The sequence below is a fragment of the Watersipora subatra genome, chromosome 3, assembly GCF_963576615.1.
Source record: "Watersipora subatra chromosome 3, tzWatSuba1.1, whole genome shotgun sequence".
NCBI classification, from domain to species: domain Eukaryota; kingdom Metazoa; phylum Bryozoa; class Gymnolaemata; order Cheilostomatida; family Watersiporidae; genus Watersipora; species Watersipora subatra.
Genome location: NC_088710.1, coordinates 39,468,227 through 39,496,024, shown reverse-complemented (window position 1 = coordinate 39,496,024; position 27,798 = coordinate 39,468,227). Strand labels below are relative to the sequence as shown.

At 37.3% G+C, this 27,798-nt stretch overlaps 1 protein-coding gene across 1 annotated transcript in view; it reads right to left on the bottom strand.

Annotated features, from left to right (window-relative positions):
- Nucleotides 1-22,353, bottom strand: part of LOC137390594 (serine-rich adhesin for platelets-like) — a 90,599-nt gene extending 68,246 nt beyond the window's left edge. Inside the window, exons 1-10 of the mRNA XM_068076923.1 lie at nucleotides 21,676-22,353; nucleotides 20,757-20,918; nucleotides 19,683-19,772; nucleotides 19,507-19,590; nucleotides 15,365-15,520; nucleotides 13,712-13,893; nucleotides 5,667-5,820; nucleotides 5,325-5,486; nucleotides 2,290-2,419; nucleotides 730-892 (exon numbers count right to left, since the gene is read on the bottom strand). Of these exons, the coding sequence (XP_067933024.1) occupies nucleotides 730-892; nucleotides 2,290-2,419; nucleotides 5,325-5,486; nucleotides 5,667-5,820; nucleotides 13,712-13,893; nucleotides 15,365-15,520; nucleotides 19,507-19,590; nucleotides 19,683-19,772; nucleotides 20,757-20,918; nucleotides 21,676-22,353 (1,961 nt within the window). The remainder of the gene's footprint in view (nucleotides 1-729; nucleotides 893-2,289; nucleotides 2,420-5,324; nucleotides 5,487-5,666; nucleotides 5,821-13,711; nucleotides 13,894-15,364; nucleotides 15,521-19,506; nucleotides 19,591-19,682; nucleotides 19,773-20,756; nucleotides 20,919-21,675) is intronic.
- Nucleotides 22,354-27,798: the final 5,445 nt, after the last annotated feature.

Here is a 27,798-nt window from a genome sequence, read left to right as displayed (position 1 = left end):
TAATAGATTATTGTATAACTTATAAATATGCAGATTTATAGCATGTTATTTAATAGCATCCTAGCGGCTATCTTAACACGGCTTACAATGGATCGATGCTCATAACTCCTCTTCTATTGCACATAAAAAGCTAGTTTTGGCTGCTAACTGTAGCAAACATATTAAAGAGTGCAATGAGCTTTTATGCAACGTTGGTAAAGTTATGTATGAAATAAAAATATGTCTTTAAATTTAGAACCAAATAATAATTGAAATCTCTAACCAATTGCAAAGCAGGACACAGCTATAATAACATCGCAGGTTAATTTCGAGCAATAGATATTAACTGGAAAAGATATTTCTCGGTTTCTCAATGCATATTTACTAAGAGATCATTGATGGTTAAGTTGGAGGTAAGTTAGCAGATTTATTGCATCCAAAAGATTCAATATTGCTCCACCGGAAAGAGAGGGCAAAACTTAGGCGACATTCGCTTCGCCCGTAAAAGGGCAAAATTTATCTTCCCAAAATTCTGACGAGCCATTCGAAAAATACAACCCCAGTCTCTATTTGAACGCCACCTCCAATTAACCGCCACTATAGAGGAAGGGTTGAAAAATAGAGCTCCATGGCATTCAATTAGAGGTTTTACTGCAACGTGAATTTAGTGTGTGTGATGCGATGATGGTGCATGCGTGTGGCCCGGTAAAGGTGGAACTTTAACAGTATATGATCATATAGATGACTCACGCTTTAAGTCGTAAAGTCTCTGGCATCAGTTTGGGCAGCAACAGCTGCGTGACACAATGAAGTGAGTCACACAATTCTTTTCTCGACAGCCGATATTTCACAGGAAGGTACTGACAGATATCTTTGCCGCCATGTGCTGATCGAGGTTTTTCTGTATCAGACTCTGTTACAACATTGACAGTAATAATAATTGCATTCGCTTCAAAACGTAGCTGCATGACTTTATAGCAAACCCCAGCTAAGTGATCTCTTATCAATCACATATGTTGCATTTGTGGGTCTACCAGGTCAAGGACGGTTGACTAGAATAATAGCTCGGTGTTGAATGTCATTTCAAGTCCTGTACAAAGCAGTCTTTGAAGAATCACTTTAAATACTACTTATATTACTTCTTCAGTGTGATGGGGTCAAGCATGCTTATAAGACGATCAGCGTTTTATAAGTAATCGACTGCCTTTCAGCTTTTCAACATAATCTTTACTATAATAAGAGTGTCATTGCATGATGTTAAAGACTTCTCCCATGAGGGAAAAGTTGCAAGAGCGAGCAAGACCAGACTGCCTTAGCTCTATAAGTTACCTATGGCATATTTAGTGGGAACAAGTAGGCCCACCAAGCAGCGCCGGACTCATTGGGTAATCATAGAACTTTCGTTTCCCATCAAAATTTGTCACGACGGATCTGATTAAAAACTCAAAAATGTGCCTCTGCATGCTTCAAGGACAATTGCGCTCAACGAACATGATCATGGATTGTGTCACGAAAGCGGTGTAGCAATTCGTAAAGAACATCCACATTCGTAAAACGCAGGGCTTAATGCTAGCTTACAATAACAGAGATAAGACAATAATTGGTATAGCATGACTCCAAGATACACTCCTTAGTAAAGGCATGCTTTTAATAGCGAATATTACACTTTCAGCCAAAAAATAGAGAAATGAATTTTATGTATGTTACCAATATAACTGAACGAATGTAATGAGGTGATAAGAATGCAATGATGGAGTAGAACTATAGGATGGAGTAGAACTATAGGATGGAGTAGAACTATAGGATGGAGTAGAACTATAGGATGGAGTAGAACTATAGGATGGAGTAGAACTATAGGATGGAGTAGAACTATAGGATGGAGTAGAACTATAGGATGGAGTAGAACTATAGGATGGAGTAGAACTATAGGATGGAGTAGAACTATAGGATGGAGTAGAACTATAGGATGGAGTAGAACTATAGGATGGAGTAGAACTATAAGATGGAGTAGAACTATAGACCAAGTAAATAACACTCGGAGAGTATGTAACATAATATAGCCTTTATTTATGTCAACTAGAAAAGCTTAACAGACTGGCCTAAGCAGAAACCATTTCAACTCACTCAGTTTTTTGGATGAACGCAAGAATAGAGGGTAAAACTCAAATATCTCTGATAGTTTGGTAAACTATAGCCAGCATTCAACTACTTATGCAGGATGTGGAAAACGAACGCTGATACTATCGCTAGTCTGAGCATTGTGACCTAGACCACGAGTGTCCTTGGCCTTATGCATATGCGCATACATACCATAATCAATCAGCTCATCGCCCGCACTCTCATCACTAGAGTCACTACGAGACACGTCCTCATCGCATGGGCCTAACGCGCCCTCAGTCTTACAGTCAGCACCATCCAAGGTCTTTCTCTTGCGTGATTTCTAGTAAGGTTAATAGCGTGTTTATAGGACAGCATGGGTTATGTGAGCCATATGATGCTAGAGAAGGAGCAGTTGTAGAAGAGGCAGAAGAAAGATGAACACGATGACTACGGTTCAATCTGTTTATAGATGCTAACTAGGACAGAGACTAAAGATGAAAGTATGTCATTGACCTGATTGTGTGTTTTATCTAGAGAACTCTCTTGGATATGCACTTGCGCAGCAAAACAAAGACATTGAAATAATCATAGTTGGTGCCTATTATGCTAAGCATAGGAACATCGATGTCTCACACGCTAGACACGGGTATATCACCATAGTCACAATAATAAATCAAACAATACACGGCTGGACCTTATAAATGACTGATACCTCTCAAGTACTGAGATAAAATACAAGAATATTTTATAATTTGAATAGGTTAGAAGGGTTTGTAAGAAGAAAGGGAGTAAGTTGGTGAGATGATTGAAACCCTATGCCTACACCTACAGGAAATTCGCTCATCTACTATATAAACAGCAATCGTTGTCTGTCTGTCCGCCTTATAGAGCGGTCTTTTCTTTTATCGTCGTACGAATTTCGGTCGTACGAAGCGAACTGAATTAATATGTGTAGTAACGGTAAATAAATTATAGAGCGGTCTTTCTTTTTCCATTCGGTCGAACGAAGCCAACCGAATTAATATGAGTACTAATTATCGTAATTTCGTAATATGGACTATTAGCCGCTACTTTTCTCTGACGATTTGAGCCAAGCGGCTTATATAAAGGTGTGGCGATTCTGTTGCTTTTCTTTCACCGCTCGAACGCATTAACCGAAATCCCCGGTTAGCACGCTTTTTAAACGGCAAATTTTCTGTCGTGTTAAAAACATCTTTCCTGAGTTCTGCGGCCTATACAAAGGTGTCTATACAGCTATACAAATGTACTATTCATTAAATAAAATAAATTAACGAGTAGTTATTTACATGCAATTAATATTTACTGCCAACGTGTACCGAGAAGGTCACGTAAACGTTTGTTTCTTGGAGCCACTGGAAAAACGCATTTTTCACCTACTAAATTTCCACATCAAAAAGGTAAGCGTTTCTTATACGACGTTGTATTGTCTATGAATTGCCACATCTCCACTACTTAATAACGTTGGATTCGCCGCTGTTCGTGATAGTGGGTCATGTTCATTTCCTTCAGCAGCCGAGTTACTAATTTTTTTCCAGCTACGAGTAGGCCTACTGTAACTTACTATTACAGAACTTTCACGAGTACTCCGAGGGTTGCGATACGCTATTGTGAAAAGAAAGAGAGCAGCTGCTATCGACTTACTGTCACCCTGCATCAGCCATGACCAGCTATACGTCGCCTGCTCAAAAGTAGGCACACGCCGAAAACTGTTTCTTCATACGCCCGACAGAAAAACCAAAAATGTTGTCTATCCGCAGGTGTTGCGTTGAACTAAGGGAGAGAGAGAGAGAGAGAGAAAGGGAGAGAGAGAGAGTGAGGAGGAGAGGGGGGAGAGAGAGAGGGAGAGAAGGGAGGAGAGAGAGGGAGAGCGAGGAGGAGAGGGGGGGAGAGAAAGAGGGAGAGAGAGAGAGGGGAAAGAGGGAGAGAGGAAGAGCGAGGAGGAGAGGGGGGAGAGAGAGAGAGAGAGGGATAGAAAGGGAGAGAAAGAGGGAGAAGAGAGAGGGGAGAAAGGGAGAGAGGGAAGAGAGAGAGGGAGAGAAGGGGAGAGAGAGCGAGGAGGAGAGGGGGGAGAGAGAGAGGGAGAGAAAGAGGGAGAGAGAGAGAAAGGGGGAAGAGGGAGGGAGAGAGGGGAGAGAGAGAGGGGGAGAGAAGGGGAGAGAGAGGGAGAGCGAGGAGGAGAGGGGGGGAGAGAGAGGGGAGAGACGGAGAGAGGGGAAAGAGGGAGAGAAGGGGAGAAGGAGAGAGAGAGAAAGAGGGAGGGAGAGAAAGGGGAGAGACGGAGAGAGGGAGAGAGGGGAAAGAGGGAGAGAAGGAGAGAGAGAGGGAGGAGGAGAGGGGGGAGAGAGAGGGAGAGAAAGAGGGAGAAGAGGGAGGGAGAGAGAGAGAGGGGAGAGAGGGAGGGAGAGAGAGACGGAGAGAGGGGAAAGAGGGAGAGAGAGATTGAGAGCGAGGAGGAGAGAGGGAGAGAGAGGGAGAGAAAGAGGGAGAAGAGGGAGGGAGAGCGAGAGAGAGAGAGGGGAGAGAGGGAGAGAGAGGAAAGAGGGAGAGATGGAGAGAGGGAGATGTAACTGCATATTTGGAGTTGTTTTACGGTATGAAAGCCAACTCTCAATAAACCTTATGCTGCCCGTGAATCTGCTCCTGTAGACGGGTAATGCAGCTAGTATTTTATAATAAGAGGACAACAGCGCCTCGCTTTTTGCAAAAAATGAAAATGAAAAAAGGGAGCTGTCACACATTGTCATCTAAAACTATGCGAGCTCACATGTATATCGTAATTGCATGCTGGATACGTCCGTTTGCATGCCGGATACGTATGTTTGCATGCTGGATACATCTGTTTGCATGCTGTTTGCATGCTGGATATGTCTGTTTACATGCTGTATACATCTGTTTGAATGCTGGATACGTCTGTTTGCATGCTGGATACGTCTATTTGGATGCTGTATATGTCTGTTTACATGCTGGATACATCTGTTTGCATGCTGGATATGTCTGTTTACATGCTGTATACATCTGTTTGAATGCTGGATACGTCTGTTTGCATGCTGTATACATCTGTTTGCCACTTAGATTTAGTAGCATGAAATAAATGATGATTAGATGATGTAGATAGCCATAATATTTTGTTATAATATAACTTACATATCTATTATCGTAACCTATGTTATCTACATATATTGTATGTACTAGATCTCGTACACCAAAATAGAGCAACTACTTACCCTTGCATGCACTGACTTTACATGTTCTAAGGCAAGACTTTCTGAATGGAATACTTGAGAGCAGATTTTGCAGTTCCATGTGTGAGACTCTAGGCCATTGAAACTGCAGGTTAAATAGTGGCAGGTAATTTGTCCTATAGTTGTCTCCTGCACTTGGCACCCCTAAATATAGAGTAGAGTTAGCTCGCCATAGAATCCATCAAACAGCTAGTATGGAAAGCGTACAGGTGTCTACCACATATATCTTATAAGGCGACTTGAGACAATAAATACCAGACTATATTCCTATGAGTATAGAATATACTCAGCAGGTGCTTGTACTCAGCAGGTGCTTGTCCCTACCGAGTGTTGACACATGAATGGTTTGGACTCATCCAGAGAATGCTGCCACTGAGAAAGTGTTTCCTCTGAAGGTTGAGTCACGGGTGGAGGTGTGAACACATCATTCCAATTGACCTCTTCTCCTTCCTTTAGTTTCCTTATTACACTCATTGCCCTGTTGAAGATAAAGCTTCATCTATTGGCAACAACCCGTTACCATATTAATCTTATAATCTCTATATATAAATCTTAGTGTTTGTCGCTCGTCTGTCCAGTTTTAGCAATAGAGTTTTAGGAGTGGAAAATCCACTTCACACTGGATTTGAACTCGGAACTTCCAGGTCTGCAGACCAGCAAGCTAATCCAGTAAACTACACTGTCCTTGCCACACTATAGAATAATAGGGCACATACTTATGCATCGCTTGCGAAAATACTAGTTCGTTATAAGTTCATGATTGCGTATGATTAACATGATTCATGATTAACATAATGTAAGCTGGCTTCAGACCCGGCTCTTATTATAGTAGGTTACTAGCTTTACTAGCTTAAGTTACTAGCTCAAATTACTCAAATTCATTGGGTAATTATTTTATTAACCATGCAAAGCCGGACATTCACCCAGTTTCAACACAAACGTACATTTTGTAATCGAATCATCTATCATACGGGTTATTCAGTGTGTGCAAATTTGTCTAGCTCCAAAGGGCAACAAATAGCAACGAAAAATATTTTTTGCTGATTGTTATTTAAAACGCCTTTGCCAATCGAGCAAATCAGTTTTCATGTCAACATTTAAGGAAAGGAACATGGAACAAGATTGAGCGATGGAGCACATGTAACATGGTTTGGCACGAAACTTAAACTTTAAGCAATTTGGGTCACTATTGACTAGTTTGCTCTCTGTCACTATTGACTAGTTTGCTCTCTGTCACTATCGACTAGTTTGCTCTCTGTCACTATTGACTAGTTTGCTTTTGGTCACTATTGACTAGTCTGCTCTCTGTCGCAAACATCTTTATGTTGATTAGAAACATCTTACATTTGTCAGAAGTCTTCCTTTTAATAGTAGTCATAAATAAAGATAGTATGTGAGCATCAAAACAGTACTTTATATCCGAAAGAGCAAAATGGTACGCCACTTTTTTTTGTCCTGTCAGGGCACACCATCAACCGAATTCAGTGCATGTGTGCAAAAGAAATTATATTGATCAACTTGATCACCAATATTGAACATAGTATTCTGTTAGGACACCATTATAGAACATAAGTATTCTGTTAGGACACCGTTATAGAACATAGTATTCTGTTAGGACACCGTTATAGAACATAGTATTCTGTTAGGACACCATTGTAGAACATAAGTATTCTGTTAGGACACCGTTATAGAACATAGTATTCTGTTTGGACACCATTATAGAACCTAAGGACTCTGTTAGGACACCATTATAGAACATAAGTATTCTGTTAGGACACCATTATAAAACATAAATTCTATATTAGGATACTTATATTGAACATAGGCGTAACAAAATAACTATAACAGAATTTCTGAAGATAAACATGTTGACATTTAATGTTAACTACATATGCCTTTATAAAAATAAGTCTTGACTTATTTTTTATAAAGGTATATGTAGTTAACATTATGAAGTAGCATTCTTTTTTAAACAATTGTAAAACTGTGCAAAAATATTTTTATGAAATTTGAGAAACACTTTTTTCCCCAATAAAACAATAGGATTTTAGGCTAGATGTTCTATTAGCCATTTCTTAATAAAACTCTTCCCATCAAGCCAAGAGACAGTGTGAATGTTGTATTTACCATAAACCGTTATTTGAACGCCATGGAGTTCTATTTTTCAACTGTTCTCTTAGAGTGGCGCTTTATTAGAGATGACGTTTAAATAAAGGGTGGCGTTGTATTTTTCAAACACCTCGCCAGGACGTTGAGGAGATAACTTTAATCCTTCCCATGTCCCCTACATTTTGCACTCTTTTTTGGGTGGTGCTACATTAATTCTATTGGATGCAAGAAACTTGCTAACTCACCTTAAACTTATAAATTTTTTGAATAAATATTTACGAAGAAGCTGATACATAACTTCACTAGTTGATATCTATTGCTTCCAATTAACCAATGATGATCTCATAGCTTGTGTTGCCACTTGTTGGAGTTTCAAGTCTTTTAATCTATATTCTATATTTCTATATATATACTTCTCAAAGTATGTTCGTGTGTATGTCGTATGTCTGTCTGCATTCCGGCTATAGCTATTTTTAGAATAATTGCAGCTGGACAACAATGCTGACGCAATGTCATGGAGTACCTGTCATTACATGTACAATGTCATTAGAAGCCTAGCAGCTTACTGCAATTATCCAATGGCAATGTGCCAGGCTAACAGCTTGAAAGTTACAGTTGTTTGATAAAGTTTTAAAACCTTTACAGTTGTTTTCATTTTTCTCTTAATTTATTTAAACTACACAAAACACTTCTCTCATGATATGTAATTTGAAAGATAGAATAGTAAATGTTGTTATATGTTAAATGCCAATCAATTTTCTGTCCAGACTTTTTTATTACCCGGGCAATGCCGGGTAGCATAGCTAGTCTATTTTAAATTTGAAGGTATATTTTTATTTTATAACTATACTGATGGAATGCCCGGCGTTGCACTGGTATTAAAAATCAGCTTGTAAACCATAGACCTATTAACTATATGTATGGCATAGTTATCAGGTTTATGTTATAAAAAATGAGAAGTAATGTAGTTGCCTGCTACTTGCCATTAGCCTGGCACATTGTCAATGGCTAACTTGAGTAAGCTTACTAATGAGAGCTAACTAATTGCTCTCACGGTTGAGCACGCATAACCGCGAGAGCAAGTTATGAGTGCTCAACGGTACAGAGAGCGTGTTACCGCTCTCTGTGATGTTGCATCGTAACGGAGAGCGGTAGCGTATTTGCACCCACATAACTAATGTCAATAATAGTTATTGAATTTTGTTTATATATGGATTTGTTTTGTTTTGCAATTGCTTTACCTTATCTTGTCATCGATACCTTCCCATAATTCCTTATAATGTTCGCTTCTCTTCACCGTGCTATCAGCTTCTGAGTTATAAAAGTATTGTCGCTTTCAATTCGGTATTATAATAATAACGACAAGTATCGCCTGGTAAATCCATCAAGCTCGTGTGATGTAATTAGTAAGGCATTGCACTAGTGAATGAGAGGGTCCAAGATCAAATCTTCTGCGGTATGGATTCTTCATTCTACGATTCTAATAGCTATAGCTGAACATACACAGAAACACAGACTTAAGGAAATATATGTATATAGATTAAACAAGCTTCTACAAAAACTCATTGTACTCATAGATATGTGTGTTACAGTTCGCAGTCAAAACTAGCTTTTCGTGTGCAATAGAAAAGGAGATACGAGCAACGATCCATTGTAAGCTGAGTTCAGATTACCGCAATGATGCTATTAAATAATATGCTATAAATATGCAAATTTATAATTTTCCTAGTAATAATAATTTATCAAATGCTACAAATATATATTCAAGAACATGTGACATAAACAAACCTCAATTATAATAAATTCAAAAACAAAAATTAACATTTTAAAACAAAAATATTAGCACCATTTGCTCGACTAGTTGCATTCGTATTGTTGCCTTTGTTTGCCATTCCCTATTCTTCTGGCTGTTCACTACCTTCCATAGTGTCTGCTGACCTTCCATAGTGTCTGCTGACCTTCCATAGTGTCTGCTGACCTTCCATAGTGTCTGCTGACCTTCCATAGTGTCTGCTGACCTTCCATAGTGTCTGCTGACCTTAATTCCTCCTCTGCACAGCTGAGTGGCTGTTCACTACCTTCCATAGTGTCTGCTGACCTTAATTCCTCCTCTGCACAGCTGAGTGGCTGTTCACTACCTTCCATAGTGTCTGCTGACCTTCCATAGTGTCTGCTGACCTTCCATAGTGTCTGCTGACCTTCCATAGTGTCTGCTGACCTTCCATAGTGTCTGCTGACCTTCCATAGTGTCTGCTGACCTTAATTCCTCCTCTGCACAGCTGAGTGGCTGTTCACTACCTTCCATAGTGTCTGCTGACCTTCCATAGTGTCTGCTGACCTTCCATAGTGTCTGCTGACCTTCCATAGTGTCTGCTGACCTTCCATAGTGTCTGCTGACCTTCCATAGTGTCTGCTGACCTTCCATAGTGTCTGCTGACCTTAATTCCTCCTCTGCACAGCTGAGTGGCTGTTCACTACCTTCCATAGTGTCTGCTGACCTTAATTCCTCCTCTGCACAGCTGAGTGGCTGTTCACTACCTTCCATAGTGTCTGCTGACCTTCCATAGTGTCTGCTGACCTTAATTCCTCCTCTGCACAGCTGAGTGGCTGTCACTACCTTCCATAGTGTCTGCTGACCTTAATTCCTCCTCTGCACAGCTGAGTGTCTGCTGACCTTCCATAGTGTCTGCTGACCTTAATTCCTCCTTTGCACAGCTGAGTGGCTGTTCACTACCTTCCATAGTGTCTGCTGACCCTAATTCCTCCTCTGCACAGCTGAGTGGCTGTTCACTACCTTCCATAGTGTCTGCTGACCTTAATTCCTCCTCTGCACAGCTGAGTGGCTGTTCACTACCTTCCATAGTGTCTGCTGACCCTAATTCCTCCTCTGCACAGCTGAGTTAGTCAATATTAGCGCACAAAGAATTTTTGAGCGGAGCAAAGCTTTTTACGAGACGCCATTTTGAATAGAAACTTCTAGCGCGACTAAAGAGAAACGGCATGTAATCAAAATAGCCTTAAAATATTAGCTTCAAAACATGTAGTAGCAAACTTTCCATAGTAAATGCGGAAACTTTTCCCACATACATCGAAGTATCAAGACTGCATTAAAAATATGAGCTACTATTAGCCTGATAGAGTTACTAATAATTATTTCTATGGTGTTGCATCCAAAGTTTTAACAAAAAGTTTGCAAAGATTTGGAGTTGGAAAACAGACTTCAATACGAGCATAAACAATGGACGTCTTAATTGTTATTGATGCATTCAAGTCATTAATAGTACTGTTTTGTGGACACTTTTCTATTGATCACTTGTTATTATAGGTTCATAAAAATCAAGGATGTCAAATAGTGGCGGTAAAGTAGAAGTGGCGTTCATTTAAAGCACATAAATTATGTAATTTTTTTATTGTATATTTCAATACATCAGAGTCTTGGATTTTGAATGAGCTATTGTTTGCCATGGTGAGACAGAATTTGGTTGGTGTTTATAAGATTTCCCCGGAGCTCTACCGCAGAAATGTTTACTGGCAGAGGCTCAGAAATTGTGATGTCACAATGCTCTTACCGCCTATTTTATTGCTTACCGCTTATATTAATCAACTACGATAATGACGCTAGTGCCAGGCAAAGATAGGACAACTCCAGAGAACCAATGAAGATGACAAAGGACTCGGTGTCATAAGTTCTCCATGTACAGATTATTTCTATGATAAATAACTCAGATTCCAAGCACCATACTATGTTTTCCCGATGATATTATGCACTAGCCCTCTCATTTTATTGTGATGTTGAGGGTCGCGACTGAGACTAATTAGTTTCAAGCATTGCGTGATCTCGCGAAAGTGCGATTGACATATGGTCCTAGGGCCATGCAACCGCAGGTCACAATTTAATCGATGTGATTTCATTACCTTTATCAACGACAGTACATTTATTAAAGCATAATTAATTAACCCAGAACATATGTTTGTATTGGTCGGCGTTAGCACTAACGCCCGATCCCCAGCATTGTTGATTATCTAGAATCCTAGTTTATTATTAGCGCTCTCCAGGTTTAACAGCACCGATTTTCACAGAAAAGCGCAGCCTCAATAGCAGCAAAAGGGATCGACTACCTAAGGCTAAATAATAATTGTGACATCACATTTGAGAACCTGAACCAAGTGTTTTTTGCAGGACATACTTTTGACACCCTGTTTTTCATAGTTCTATTATTTTTTGTGTATCGAACATAGGCTCATTCGAAAACCAAGACTCTGATGTATTGAAATATATAATAAAAAAATTATGTAATTTATGTGCTTTAAAGGGTGGCGCTCTATTTTTCAAACCTTATCCCATAGTGGTGCTCAAATAGAGGTGGCATTCAAATAAAGGTGGAGTTCAAATACAGGTTTTATAATATGTATAAAAAGAATGCCTGAGAATTTTATTTATTTAAGTCAACCTCAAGGCAGGTTTATCAACTAATAAAATCAAAAGAGAAATTGTACTACGGCTTCTCTTCCTGAGCACCGAAATTGGTTATGACAGCTGCAATCACAATGCAGCTGCGCCTCAACAGGCCCTAATTTGTTTGTTATATGAATGCTATTGGTGTTTACAATGCTCATTAAATGTAAGAAAAACTCTCCTGTTAAAGCAGTTTTTATAAAATAGACAACAAGCTGAACAGAGTGTCTCCACCAGATAGTCCGTTGGTGAGCCTTCAGTGATGACTTCCATGATTGTAAATTAGAGCTTTACAGGATTTCTATGTAACGTAAAACCTCAGATTGAACGTCACCTCCATTTGAACGCCACCCTCCATTTGAACACCACCTCCATTTGAACACCACCTCCATTTGAACGCCACCTCCATTTGACCACCACTTTGACATGACCCTTATGAACTCATAATATCAAGTGATCAGTAAACAAGTGTCCAGAAAATCGTATTAATAATAAATTGTTTACATCAATCACAATCAATTCTTTTCTCATTAAAACTTTGAAAGCAACACCATAGAAATAATTAATAAGTCTCTAGCTTATAGTAGTTCCTTGTTTAATGCGGTCTTGATACTTCCAAGTGCATGTATACAAAAAACGGTTTAAATTTACGACAGTAGATAAATGACTAGTTTTGGGCCAAAGGTTACGTTTAGCGAGCAAAACTTTTACGTGTTGCATTTGTGCTAAATGCAACGCGTAAGTTTTGCTCTGTCAACAAATGTTTGAATGCTAATATCGACCAGTTCAGCAGTGCAAAAGAGTTGAGGTCAGAAAACATTGAGGAACGTATTGGACAACCAGAATACATTTGTTTCATCAAAAGCAACAATCAGAACGCAGCTAGGCGAGCAAACGATGCAAATATTTTTCTTTTGAAAATGTTAATTTTTGTTTCTGCGTGTAAAATAAGTATGGTTCGTTTATGTCACTTCTTCATGAATATACATTTTCAGCCTTTAATAGATTATCATTATATAACTTATGAATTTGCAGATTTATAGCATATTATTTGATAGCATCAGTGCGATGATCTGATCTTACAATTGATCGACACTCATAACTTCTCTTCTATTGCATATAAATAACTAGTTTTGGCTGCAAACTGAAGCAAATATATTAATGAGTGCAAGGAGCTTTCATGCAACATTGGTAAATATAGATATAAAATATGTCTTACAATTTAGAATGGAATAAAAATTGAAAGCTCTCGATTTGTTGCATCCAGAAGGTTTAATACCGCTCCACCGAACAGAGAGGGCAAAATAGAGGCAACATTCGCTTCGCCCGTAATAGGGCTAAATTTATTTTCCCAAAACTCTGAAAAACCACTTGAAAAATACAATACCAGCTTATATTTGAACGCCGCCTTCAATTCACCGCCACCATAAAGGAAGGGTTTAAAAATAGAGCGCCATGGCGTTCAATTAAAGGTTTTACGCTATGTTAAAAAACTACAGTATATGATTTGTTGTTTGCAGTAGGAATGTGCTTGCCATTCAAGGAAACAAACCGATGCTTTCTAAAGCGGTATGAAATGAATTTCTGATGGCAGTGTAGCCAAAACTTGATAACACCGTCCAACTGTAACAGACGTGACTCACATTGGAGACAGATAATTCTCAATTCAATATTCAAGTGACATAAGCTTTAGTCAACATTTGAAGTCTAATCATGAGTATGACAGGACCAACTAACTTCCTATCTACACTCGATGACAACAGATTACCATAAAATTTGCTTCGTGATAAACCATACAACTAACCTTTTTGCCGCATCCCGTTTGCCTGAAGAATTCAGTGTGGATAATGTCTCGTTCTCAGAGGAAGACAAGGTGGCTTTTGCAAATGAAGTTTTTTCAGCTTTTTTCCGACAGTAGGTCTTATGCGATGCAATCCAAAAGGCAGTGTACATTCCTCCGCAAAGGTCACACGCTTCCATCAGTGTCTGCAGCGAAGCAGCTATTCAGATAATATGGTTCAACTGCTGCCTACTATGAGACAGAAAAATGCCAGACTTAAGCTATGTAGGTGGGAAGGAGCTAAGATGTTTCCATGTGCATAAACGAGCGTAACAGTAAAAGGTGGGATAAATCTAAAGAAGAGTTCAGAAGAAATGTTTAAATTGAATCACTTCGACATCAAGAGAGAGAAAACTTGTTCAGATAGTCCTCTTTTAACGACAACTCGGAGCGATGACGAGCTTTAAAACTGCTCCAATATTTATTTAACTTAACGCAGATCCCTTACGATTAGATGGTGTCATGGCAGCTCAGTGATGAGCGTTCGAGAAGTTGGTTAAGGTGAAGGGAACAAAGCTACTCTCTCTAAATCCAACGCTTAATATCATTCTGCGTTAGTCGCATGTTTTTCAGGATTATATTTGTACATAGTCTTCATTCAGTTTAATACTCTTATATCCCCTTAAAATGCCAAAGAAAACGTACTACTCAAGAATCAATAAATATATAATAAACGGAGAAAGGGTACAAAGTAAAAATTACTACACATATAGTAGTGCGCTGTCGTGCGTATTATCAATTATGAAGAATTTGCTAGGTTCATTCACTTCTGATATTTTAGTCTAGCCTAGGTTTAAAAATGTTAAAACTTCGGAAAATAATAAAAAAGACTATAAGAAACTATCAAAACAGTAAATAAGGTATAAATAATGTATAAAAGAGAAAAGAAGTAAAAGATACCATATTGCTGGATAATGATGAAATGGCCCAACCTATTTAATAACAAATAACCTATTTAATAACAAATAACCTATTTAATAACAAATAACCTATTTAATAACAAATAACCTATTTAATAACAAATAACCTATTTAATAACAAATAACCTATTTAATAACAAATAACCTATTTAATAACAAATAACCTATTTAATAACAAATAACCTATTTAATAACAAATAACCTATTTAATAACAAATAACCTATTTAATAACAAATAACCTATTTAATAACAAATAACCTATTTAATAACAAATTCATTTATTGACAGGTTTTCTGGAACGAATTACCTTCATTAAATGAGGATTACCTGTCTTTCAGAATTTAAGCGAGTTGGTACAGATTGGTGCTAATGAAACTAGAATGAGTGTATGAACACTTGTCGATACTGTATTAGGAGTTGCTTTACTCGCAGGCCGAACCTTCTAAAGGTTTCAATACAGTTGTAAAGCTCAGATACGACATGTTTCATTGTCCCGAGTAATGCAGAGCATTAATCAGCTGGATATACTGCGAACTCATTAGTCCAGCTGTGTTTTAACATATTTCAACACTCACCAGACATTCTGAGACAACCAGTCACTCCACACACAGCTTCAGGCAAACCAAATTTGTACCATGTACAAAAAGAGTCGTGTTGTTCATCAGTAAGTTTTGTGAAAGTATACATAGTGCCAACCTTATCTGAGTTACACCACTCCACATGCTTTTTGTAATATGCAGGAGTGCCAATGGACTTGTTGCAGTGCGGGCACGTTGCTTTGCCCCCGAGCATCTTGAAGACTTTTTTCATAGAAGCGGTCGTGCTGGAACCCTCAGGCTCTGCTTTAGAATACTGTAGAGAGATAGACAGACATGATATATCGCTAACTTCCTCTCCTCGTGTTCTCATACGCAATGCTACATCGAGTGAGGAGACATTTGTAAAATGCTATCAGCTCAGCAATGCATAGATCCAAAACCGTAAAGCTGTTTAAAGAAAAATTTATGATTGCAACTTAAGACACCATTATAGAACATAAGTACTCTGTTAGGACACCAATATAGAACGTAGTATTCTGTTAGGACACCAATATAGAACATAGTACTCTGTTAGGACACCAATATAGAACATAGTATTCTGTTAGGACACCAATATAGAACATACGTACTCTGTTAGGACACCAATATAGAACATAGTATTCTGTTAGGACACCAATATAGAACCTAAGTACTCTGTTAGGACACCAATATAGAACATAGCATTCTGTTAGGACACCAATATAGAACATAAGTATTCTGTTAGGACACCAATATAGAACATAAGTACTCTGTTAGGACACCAATATTGAACATACGTACTCTGTTAGGACACCAATATTGAACATACGTACTCTGTTAGGACACCAATATAGAACATAAGTATTCTGTTAGGACACCAATATAGAACCTAAGTACTCTGTTAGGACACCATTATAGAACATAGCATTCTGTTAGGAGACCAATATAGAACATAAATATTCTGTTAGGACACCATTATAGAACGTAGTATTCTGTCAGGACACCGTTATAGAACATAAGTACTCTGTTAGGACACCAATATAGAACATAGTATTCTGTTAGGACACCAATATAGAACATAGTACTCTGTTAGGACACCAATATAGAACATAGTATTCTGTTAGGACACCAATATAGAACATACGTACTCTGTTAGGACACCAATATAGAACATAGTATTCTGTTAGGACACCAATATAGAACATACGTACTCTGTTAGGACACCAATATAGAACATAGTATTCTGTTAGGACACCAATATAGAACATAAATATTCTGTTAGGACACCAATATAGAACATAAGTACTCTGTTAGGACACCAATATAGAACATAAGTATTCTGTTAGGACACCAATATAGAACATAAGTACTCTGTTAGGACACCAATATAGAACATAAGTACTCTGTTAGGCCACCAATATAGAACATAGTATTCTGTTAGGACACCAATATTGAACATACGTACTCTGTTAGGACACCAATATTGAACATACGTACTCTGTTAGGACACCAATATAGAACATAAGTATTCTGTTAGGACACCAATATAGAACCTAACTACTCTGTTAGGACACCATTATAGAACATAGCATTCTGTTAGGAGACCAATATAGAACATAAATATTCTGTTAGGACACCATTATAGAACGTAGTATTCTGTCAGGACACCGTTATAGAACATAAGTATTCTGTTAAGACACTATTATAGAGCATAAGTATTCTGTTGGGACTCTTAAAGATGTGGTTGCGTCAAAAAGGTCGATTTAATGAAATTAAGACCCATAAAAGGCTAAAACATCAGCTACAATTTGATGCCATTTTTGTCTTTGTAGACCAACCCTGTCCAGAGATAAATGCGTTTGAATGAGGCCCCTTTTAAAAAGCTCACGTTCCAGCGGGGTGCTTCTTTCGTGACGTCACTAGTGATACATCTGAAAAGAAACCACGAGCGATAAATATGAGGTCGCTTCATTAGCCAATCATCAGCGCGAAATTTTTGTATAGGTCATAATAAATGTTATCACTCGTAAAACGCGTTGTCTGTGATCTCAAATTTAGGGATTTTACTCTATTATTAAGTTGCATGGACATCGATATTTACTAAATTAATTAAAATCGTTACTTTAATGAATTACTCGATCGACATGTTTTATTGGCGAACAACATAATTGTAAAAATTGCTGTGAAGTTACTGCGAAGGTGATTCCGAGTTTTCTGGGCATCAGGTGGTTAAAATGTTACGGAGGAAAATCGGAGAATGGAGGTAAATTTATCGTTTACTTTGAGTCTCCTATAGATATACTGTTGAGTTTACATTCAGATTATATTTCCCTGTTTGAAGCTAAAATGTAATTTCCTGCGCGTGCGAGATACGCATGTACAGTGAGTTCTTGACGGCTTCTTTTTAATCCATAGCATCTAGCAATACAATGGCTTAGATCGATGAATATACTAAAGGCAATATTTTAGTACTCATTAATTCATGTACTAATTAATAAAATTATAACTATTTGCTATCACTAATCATCGTTTTATGATTTTTTATCGGTTCACCTAGCTACATTTGCTTCAAACTTTCTGTGGCAATTTTATCTAGTAAATTAGATTTATGATTTGACTTTAGATGCACATTTCTCACTTGTAGAAAGTGAAGAAAATCGATTGATCAATGCAAATCTTTAACTTCCAGAACCAAAGCTTCGAATTGTTGGCTTGGCGTACTTGTGCCTTTGTTAAACACTTAATCGTTTTTAAAATTACACTCGCAAGCTATCTAACTCCCAATTTGAAAGCTTTCAGTAGATAAGCGTTAGAATGACATATCTATGAATGACATATATTTATTGCATTTGCTTTACTGATTACAGGATGTTTATGTGGTCCCACCCGCCAAAGCAGCTTTGTCAGAGTGGAAACTGCCATTAATGGGAAAGAGAGACTTGAATGTGTGCTGCATAAACCATGATGTTTTGTTTGAGTTTGCTGCAGTAGATGAATTTGTCTTATTGTATCAGCTAATACTATCTGAGTGGCCACGACTTGATGAATATTTTTAATAAAAGCTTTATGCTGAGGTGAAAATTTTTTTGCTTGTAAAAATTATATAATAAAATAATATTGTTGAAGATAATGCAAAACATGATTTGCAGAATAATGTAGTGAATTGGATACGGTATATGGATGTCCGCAGAACTAAAGAATGTGAGTTCAAATCCAGTTTGCAGCAGATTTCTCATCCTTAAAACTCTATCCCTATGTATATTCTTTTCAAATACGCAGCTTGCTTATTTTACTTACGGTAGTAAGAAACTAGTTTTCGGTGTGGACAATGATATACAGCCCCACCCCCAGGATAGGCGACGGGCATAATGTGGGCAGGGCTTTTGAGAGGCTGTATATCATTAGTGTGGCTAGCGACGGAACTGTGCCGATACAAAGACCTTATTCTACATAGTTTGCTTGACAGAATTACCGTAGACCGGTAGAATTGGTAGTCGGTACTCAAATGTTTACACAGCGTTTTGAGAAAGTGAGTAAGACAAATGTTCAATTTTCGTTATGTGAGGCATTTGAAACATTCATAATAATGTATCTGTAGCTGGATTTAAAATTTTATTCTAGCCAACATGAGCAAATACAAAATAAAATATATGCCAATAGAGCCGCGTAGGACTAGACTTTTATCGCAAATAGCTGATGTGAATACGAGATATATTGACAGATATATCACGCGTGACATCATTTTGGGCAAGTTTTTTTTGGCCTGAGCGTTTTTACCGCGATCAGATTTTTTCGATTTTAATCTTACAATATCTTGACAATGAGATCACCTAACACAACAAACAACATATCAACTGATAGAAAAAAAAATCCTTTTTTTTAAGATCAACTAAAATTTGACGCAACCACATCTTTAAAGCTGTTTAAAGCAAAATTGACGATTGTAACTTATGTTCTCTGTCAATGACAAACAATTTACTACTATCCATACGATAAGCTCCAGCAATGACAATGCCCTGAGCATGGTTGTCCAAGTCTGAAAATGTGACCACAATTTGCTAGCCATGTAACTAAAATTTGTCAAAATGATTAGCTCACCGCTAGAATTCAGCAAATATGACTAAACACGCTGTATCTAGCCAGCAGCCGATGATTGGCTGTCTCGGCTACCATCTAACCAAAACTTTAGAGGTATGACAACTCCATGTAGTTGAAACTGTCAAAGCGCTGATAGTTGTAGCATACAAGCACATCTATTAAATGAGAATAATGTATAGATACCAGTAGAGTGTGGGCGCTTGCAAAGTGAAACTTCATTTTACTAAACTCTGGGCTTGAGAAATTACAATGTTTGCATTGCAGAACCTGAAAAAATAGTGATCACATTGAACTGTCAATTAATCTAGCTTTGTCAGAAAGTAATCAATATGTCTCTTAGGATTGTAAGTTTGACTTACTGTCCCATCACTTTCATCACCAGACGGATTGGACGACTTGTTTGTATTCTTTTCTTTCCCACCCTTCTTTCCTTTGACTTTCACTGTCTCCTGCATCAATATCACATTTAAAGCAACTGTTTTGACAAACTTCCTCGTTCGTAAAAATAAATTTGTGCAAATACATGCTCATAATTAGTCATTTTTCGTTGAGCACATCATACGAGAGAAACTACTCATTTGATACAACTTGGAACTCAAGTCTTGGAATTCAAGTCTTGGCAATAATAAGGCCAATAAGGACATTTTACATAGGATAATTGAAAAAGGTGACTATTTAACACACTCCACTAGTAGGAAGCTATGTAGATCAGAGATTTTCAACCTTTTTTGCGACGCGACATGTTTTTCACAGTTACAAAATTATATGGTATACCGCCAAACAAAATGATACGGAATGACACTCTAACGCAATGATACATTTAGGTAACATGGTTTTAATGTATTTATACACTGATCTAGTGGGAAACCTGGGCCTGTATTAATGAACATAACATGGATATCCTTGTAGTAATCCTTGTAGTAATGGTAAAAAGACCACACAAAGCTCTTGGCCATCTTCCGAAGCCAATAGAAAAATTTTAAAAAGTTGTTATGTATGGAACTCAAATTCATGAAATTCTGTTTAGTAGACTGACGCTCTAACCAACTGCACAAATCACTCATCTTCATAATTCTATGATAATTGTGCAAATACGTATTCACTGTGCTTTATGGCAGAAAAACCGAACAGACAACCAAATAGACAACCGAGCACAGTCAATAATACTATAGATGGAGTTAAAAACGGACATTTATTGATCAATTTTCCTCACGGCACACTAGTGCATCGCACGCAAACTAGTTGAAAATCACTATGTAAACTACTCAGACTTATCACAAGGTCGCTAAGTGACCAAGAATGATAATGCCAATAAAATTACTGAAAAATAATATAGCAGAGAGAGGCAACTTTCATTTAATAATACAGCAATGACACAGTTTAACATAGAGAAACATTGACTAATAAGCATTCAACCAATTTAACAAACTTACGTTTTTGCTTTCAACTTTTGATGGTCGCCCACTACGGCGCCTTCGTGAAGAATCAGCTTGAATTCCCGCATGCAGTTCATTATCTGCAGTTCTCTTTTTACCTGCTGTATGATTGGCCTCCTGAGCGCTGCTTGACCGTTTTTTTATTGATACGTTTGTTGCCTGGGTATATAACAAGTTTGTCATAAATTTAATGAATGAATTGCGTACTTACAGTTTTATTTATGCGCTCAAATACTTCTAAAGTAAATGAGTAGCCTTACAAATTTATTTCTATAAAAATCAACTAAAACTGTTAGTCACTAACACCAAATACGTCTATTTATTGCGGCACTACCAAATACATCTATTTATTGCGGTGCTACCAAATACATCTATTTATTGCGGCACTACCAAATACATTTATTTATTGCGGCACTACCGAATACATCTATTTATTGTGGCACTACCAAATACATCTATTGATTGCGGCACTACCAAATACATCTATTTATTGCGGCGCTACCAAATACATCTATTTATTGCGGCACTACCAAATAACATTAGATGGTTAATTGAACATTTTCTGACTCAGTCAGAGTCAGTCAGAGTTGCAAGCCCTGAGCAAATTAAGCAAGTCAATTTGCTAAAAGTAAGAATGGACTCGACGACTACATGTATCAGCAGTCCCATGCAAAAAGCTAATGATTGTAAGAACTCAAGCGACCACTTCCAATCTTGTATGACAGACACACAAACTTTTCTGTTTGCGTGTCTGTCATCCTTTCAATTTCATATAAATAAATGTTTCAATATAATAAATGAACACCTTGAACAAAATCAACAATCAGCTATACCCCATTTTATTTTAGTACGACTAAAATGAAGTTAACCAAGTTTATTACATAATCAATAAGTAACCAAGCAATACTATGCTCACCTGATTCAAAGATAGGATGTTTGGTTCCACTTCAGCTTGTAATTGTTTTTGTTCGTTTTCAATCAGGTTTCCTTGGTCAGCTGCAGGTGAAGTTGGCTGCGGCGATTCTGAAGCCCACGCACCGATCTTTTCATTAGAGGATGAGGAGTCAAGTGTTCTCCCATGTGATTTGGACCTACGAGGTTTATGAATTGAGGCAGCTCTAGAATGACCTGATATTCCTTGGTGCTTCTGGGAAAGAGCCGACTCTTTCTGCCCTTTTGTAATAGTATTAACCGTTGATCCATCATCTGAGTTTTCAAATTTGAAAGCGGACCGTGAAGAATCAATATTTGAATTTTTTGATTTATGATCCTTTGCTTTTTGAGTAACTGCAGTGGAATTCGGTGAACTTGGTGAAATAAATTGGTCGGTCTTGTCATTAGCTGATAGACTTTGCCTTGACTTCTCATTTTGCTTGTCAGTACTTTTTCTTTGTGGCTTCTTTGGCAACGAGTCTGACCCTGTAGAATTCTTAATGGACTTTGAGGTTTCAGCCGGCTCTTTGCTAGATGTTGTAAGTGTAGGTTTTTTAGATGCTGCGTGTAGTGCCTTGTTTGTATTGGTGCGCTTTACTCCTATGGAACCACTTTGCTTAGCATTGCTGCCACTCTCATTTGGGTGATGTTGTTTAGGCATGTTTTCCAAAAACTGACAAAACAAAATTAACAATGAATTAAAAGAAAATCTTTTTATTATTCTAATAGGCATAGACTTTAGTCGCTAATAACAAGCAACATTATATTGATTTGAACAGAGCTCATGTGAAATGAACAATTTATTAAAGTAGGACATTAAATATTGAAGAGAAGAGATGAAAGAGAAAAGCTACAGCAACTAGAGCAGGGGTTCCCAACCTTTTACATTAAATTCCCACTTTTGCCTTTTCATAAATTTTATTCCCCCGCACTTTTAACTCACCTTACTAAAGGCAACCGATACAAATTACAATCCCATTTTATTGTACATATATAAACATAACAACATAATATAAATTTTTATACAGCATGCATACAACACACAACAATACATGACCTTCGGCATGGCGGTAAATCGGTTTATGACTAGCTTAACTTACTACCCAATCAAAATCTGAATGGATGTGTCCACATATATCTGGGTTCTGACTAGTAGCTCATTATTAGCAACTAGTGTTATAGCTAAAACCAAAATGTTGAATGGTCATACACAAACTCACGACACTGCAGGACATAAATTAAAAATTTATCAAATCAGACAGCTCTCTGTTCCCTCTTTGTATATTAAAAATTCCCCCCTAAGGGAGAATTCCTCCCTGGTCGGGACCGACCCCCTGAACTAGAGGTACTAAGTTAACTTGTTGGTCAGTATTAGATGATGAACAAATGTTTGGTTGCACTTTGAGTTGCTAATGTACCAAAGAGATGAAACTTTGATAAATTTTGTTGTTATTCATGGTTGCCTATGATGCAAACAACAAAACCTTCAACAACATGAATAAATAGTTGTGGTGGAAGATGTTAGAGCTATCAACATCAATGAAAAGTTTAAGTTGTTTATGAGCTTCATACTTAAAAATAGCAGAAATGAACACATGCGACATCACTCCTATTTATTTTCAATTTAGCTTTGTTTGGTACCTTTTCAACGCTTCATAAGCAAATAAGGAATACCACATCAGATGCTGATACTACAATCAAAATAAACCAGAGATTACAGTTACAAATGCACCAGTGAGACTGTGATTGATTGGCCAGCAATTGAGCCCTTACTCCAAGGTTTTAGTTTAGCACTCGATCGAGAGTGTTAAAAAGGAATCTAGTTTTAACTGCCTTGAGGCTTTATCAGTAATCCGTGATTGGGGCTTTCCGATAACCTTTTTAAAAATTAGAGCCAACCACCCTTTTCCTTATTGCAGATTCCGCAATGATGATCGCCAGGTGTAGTACAAACCAAATGTCTGACGAATGCATGATAACACAAAAAATTGCACAATCTAAACTGTATAATTTTGGTTGAAATAAAATCTTATCTGATAGTAAATGTATGCTTGGTTTAAAGACATTCGGCAAGTAGAGTTGGAACAATACAAATCTGGCCAGATATACAGAAGATATTTATTATAACCTTAACTTTATTTATACCTTAACTTTCAAACTCCGCCATAAGGTAAAAATTAATTATATTCCACATCCTGGCTGTTGCATTTGAATGATGAACACTTACAGCACCAAAAAAGTAAACACCGCCCATAGTATTACCTTTATATATAGTAATTTCCAACACTGTTACCAGCTGATTTTGCATTTTAAAAGTTCCTTAAACCAAAGCCAAAGCAATAAATCAGGTTGTTGCCAAAACACTGATAGGTGATAGGCTGTGTGTTGCTACACATTGGGCATCAACTTAGTCACACTCTTTTAATTGGGTATAATACAGCCAAAACCAGATAAAAGCTTCTAGTTGAACTTTAAATTAATCGATTTTAGGCAAGCTATACAGCAAAGAACTGTAATTGTTAGAGCTACGTATGAGAGCTGCACTTAAATAGACGGTTTAACAGCTAAAACATTATTGAATGAAAACTTCCTTAATGAAAAGAAGCTTGGAAATGAAATGAAAATGATTCATGGTTCAGAACTTATGGACAACTTCTAATGCCATCAATTCGTTGTGTTGATATTTTACTCTACAACATACTATGATGTGACTAAATTATGCCTTCTGAACCCTAACTGATGATTAATAACATCTTTAAATCATGTTTTTAGATACAAAAAAACCTGCCGTAATTATTTTATATTTTGGATACTGAAAACCTTTGGCACACAGTGAACTCCTATGATAAATATACTTAGGGTATGAAAATTTAACCAGTTTGGCCTATAGTATTTTACATGAACGCATGTTAATAACACGCTTCATCAATGCAATAGTGAAATTTTGTGGTACCTGCTACCTAGAAAACAGTGCCCAGCTCTTTTTCATTTAACAGGCAATAAAAGCTGCCTGTATATAACTTCCTTAACTACCCTAGGACACTTATATTTCGCTAGTATTTAGTTTCGTGAGTAGCACAGAGTAAAATTTCGCTGCAACTTAATTTCGCGGCTCTGATGAGTGCAAAAATATATTGATGTGAAAATAAATGCAGTGGAAAAAACAGATTACATTCCCTAAGTCCAGTTCGCTAATAAGAAAAAAATTCAATTTGGGACTAGTTCGTATTTGTAAACCACAGGTTGAAATGGGTGGGTGAGATCAACAATTCAATTTGATCACTTGCTACCATTTGTTTCTTAGACTATCAATGACGTCTAGGTCCCTCCCGCCGTGACTTTCACACTCAAATCCCAAGAAGAAGAAAATAGATAGGTAACAACCAACTTCACAACCAAAACTGTATAACCCTTACGCTGCCATAAACGCATTTATGCGTTTTCTAGGGGCCACTGCCATAAACACATTTTTGGACTTTTTCAGCAATTGCGTGGTAACCTGGTTTTATTATTTGTTGACCACATAACCCACGGTCTTTAAGAGTTTTATGAAATTGACTGTGTTGTCCGAAGATTTCTCTATAAAATCAGCCTAAAACAACGAAGCAATTTTAAACTTTTGTTTGAGAATTTCTAATCTAAAAACGAACATTTTTCTGTGAGTTCATTAACTACCCCGCGCGAGTCATAAAACAGGTAATTAGTTGTTGATGACATAATAGCCAATTTAGATTTTTGTGCTTATACAGATAATTAAAGTAGAACTTGAAAAAATACTGTATACATATCATGAAGCAATATCGGCAATTTCGGCAAAATGGCTGGCACTAGGCCGGTAGCAAATTTGTACATGGTTGGCAGTGAAAGAGATAATGTGGTTGGACCTGATGAGGGTTCATATTGTTTTTGGTTGGTAATAAAATTCATCATTACAATAATTATTCTTCAATTTTATGACTTCACCTACCAGACTTTCATCCTCGCCAGTTACAAATTCAGTGACTAACTGATATAATCTTAATTTGCTTTGCCATGCTGCTCAGTCGGTGTATTAGCTATAATGAGTTTACCAGAAACTTCCCATTGATCCCAACCACAGACGAAAATTGCCTGCATTTTTAATATGACGATTTTATTGTGGATATCAATGAACAAAGCTATTTAACTTCGTGTTTTCGCTCGTTCATTATGATAGTTTAGTTTCGATTATTAAATTTTCGCGAAAGGATGACACCGCGAAAACGCGAAAGTTAGATGCCGCGAATACATAAGTGTCCTAGGGTAAGCGAGTTATTCTATTTTCCATTATGCTACAATGATTTTCAGGTTTACCTACAGTAACAGCGCCTAAAAAATGTTTTATTTAACTATTCTGGGGCGTGCTCATTTAGCGTTAGAATATATATACATCATTCACAAGAGTGCACCGTACTGCTAACAAATCATTTTCCTTGACTTACTATTTAACCAGTTTTAAGAAATTGTTTCTATAAGTATTAATTTGCTAAAATGAATTAGAGTAATGAGGGTAAGCAATAGAAAAGCTGATATTGACCTCCCAAAAGTAGATAAACAAAAAAACTTGATCGCTTGTACTGATGGTTCTATTCAACACATAGTACCTTAGTTGTGACTAATGTTTAAATCTAACACAACATCAAAGCTTGGCCATAATTTGATCTACTGCAAAGAGTAAGGTGATCTTTGTGTATAAACTAGGTACCACGATCCTTTACTAATAAAAGCATTCAACAATAATCGAGAGAACACGAATTATCTACTAAAAGCAAAGCAATTTGATTTGTGATCAAAGCATCAACTCCTCAGTTCACTGAAATGTAATTGAGCATAACATTTTTATGAAATATATTTTTAAAAAGTTGATGGTAAGAACAGCATAGATTTTGGTACCTTGTTGCATGGAAATACTGCGAAAACAACATACCAGTAGGGAATGCAGCCAGACCACAGGACAAGCATACAATACCTACAAGCAGCAAGATGCCCAAAGACATCAAAAGTTGTAATAATTAGAAAATGTCAAAAGCAAACTAGAAACTTCAAAATTGGAGGAATCAATCATAGAAAATGCTTAAAGACCAAATGAAGAACAAGCCAAAAGGAAAGTCGAAGCAATTAAACCTACCAACCAATATCACCAAAAAAACCATCAGAGAAACATTAGAGACAAATCAAATGAGTCACATACAGATCTGCCACTCCTGTCAAACATGAACTAGATACCAGGGAGTAAGTCACGAGCTCCACCCTACATGCCCATATCATGTGCACCAGCTGAAGACTTACGCAAACAAGATATCTTCACACGCCTGACATAAAACATTGAACCTTAATACTCAACCTACATCCACAGGCTAGCCATCCCACATGCCAGACACCTATTAAAGAGAACAGCTCCAATAACTCAACATCTCTATCTCTCTTCCCGAGGGCCTCCTTGGACACTCTCTCCTGTCTGCTGTCTCCCCCTCCCCTATGAAGCCTCATTTTTCATCAGCTGAGCTTCTTCTACACCACTATCTCAACTGCTGACACTCTCTACTTATGGACTGTCACGACTCTCGTTTGACTGTCGCAACTAACAGCCGTACGAGACTGAGCAAACAAACATGGACCACCTTCGAGTAAGGTTGTAACTTTTATTAGCTCCTCTAATCTGTTGTCATTAATATTATTGTTTTAGAATTTTGTTAGTTGTGTATGTCATTGTTTGACTTATAGAATAAAGAAGAAACTGTTACTGGTAAATATCAGTGTTGCTTACAACAGCCTAACACCTTCACTTGTACCTGACCCAGTAATAATTAAATTAGTTCCTAAGCTAGTTCAAGCTAAGCAAAAGCGCACAAACTAAAAATAGTCAAAATAGAATCATATGACAAGCAATTTCGACACTGATGTTGTGTGTTGATTCGGATTAGTTATGTATAACAAAATTTCTCCCAAACCACTCATAACAACCTTCCACAAAAACTTGTATTACGTAGTTACTATTTCAAGTTGAGGTTGAGCTCAGTATGTATGTTGACAATAGAAAACGCCTAATGATGCTAAATAATAAAAATATATATATAATGCTACCACA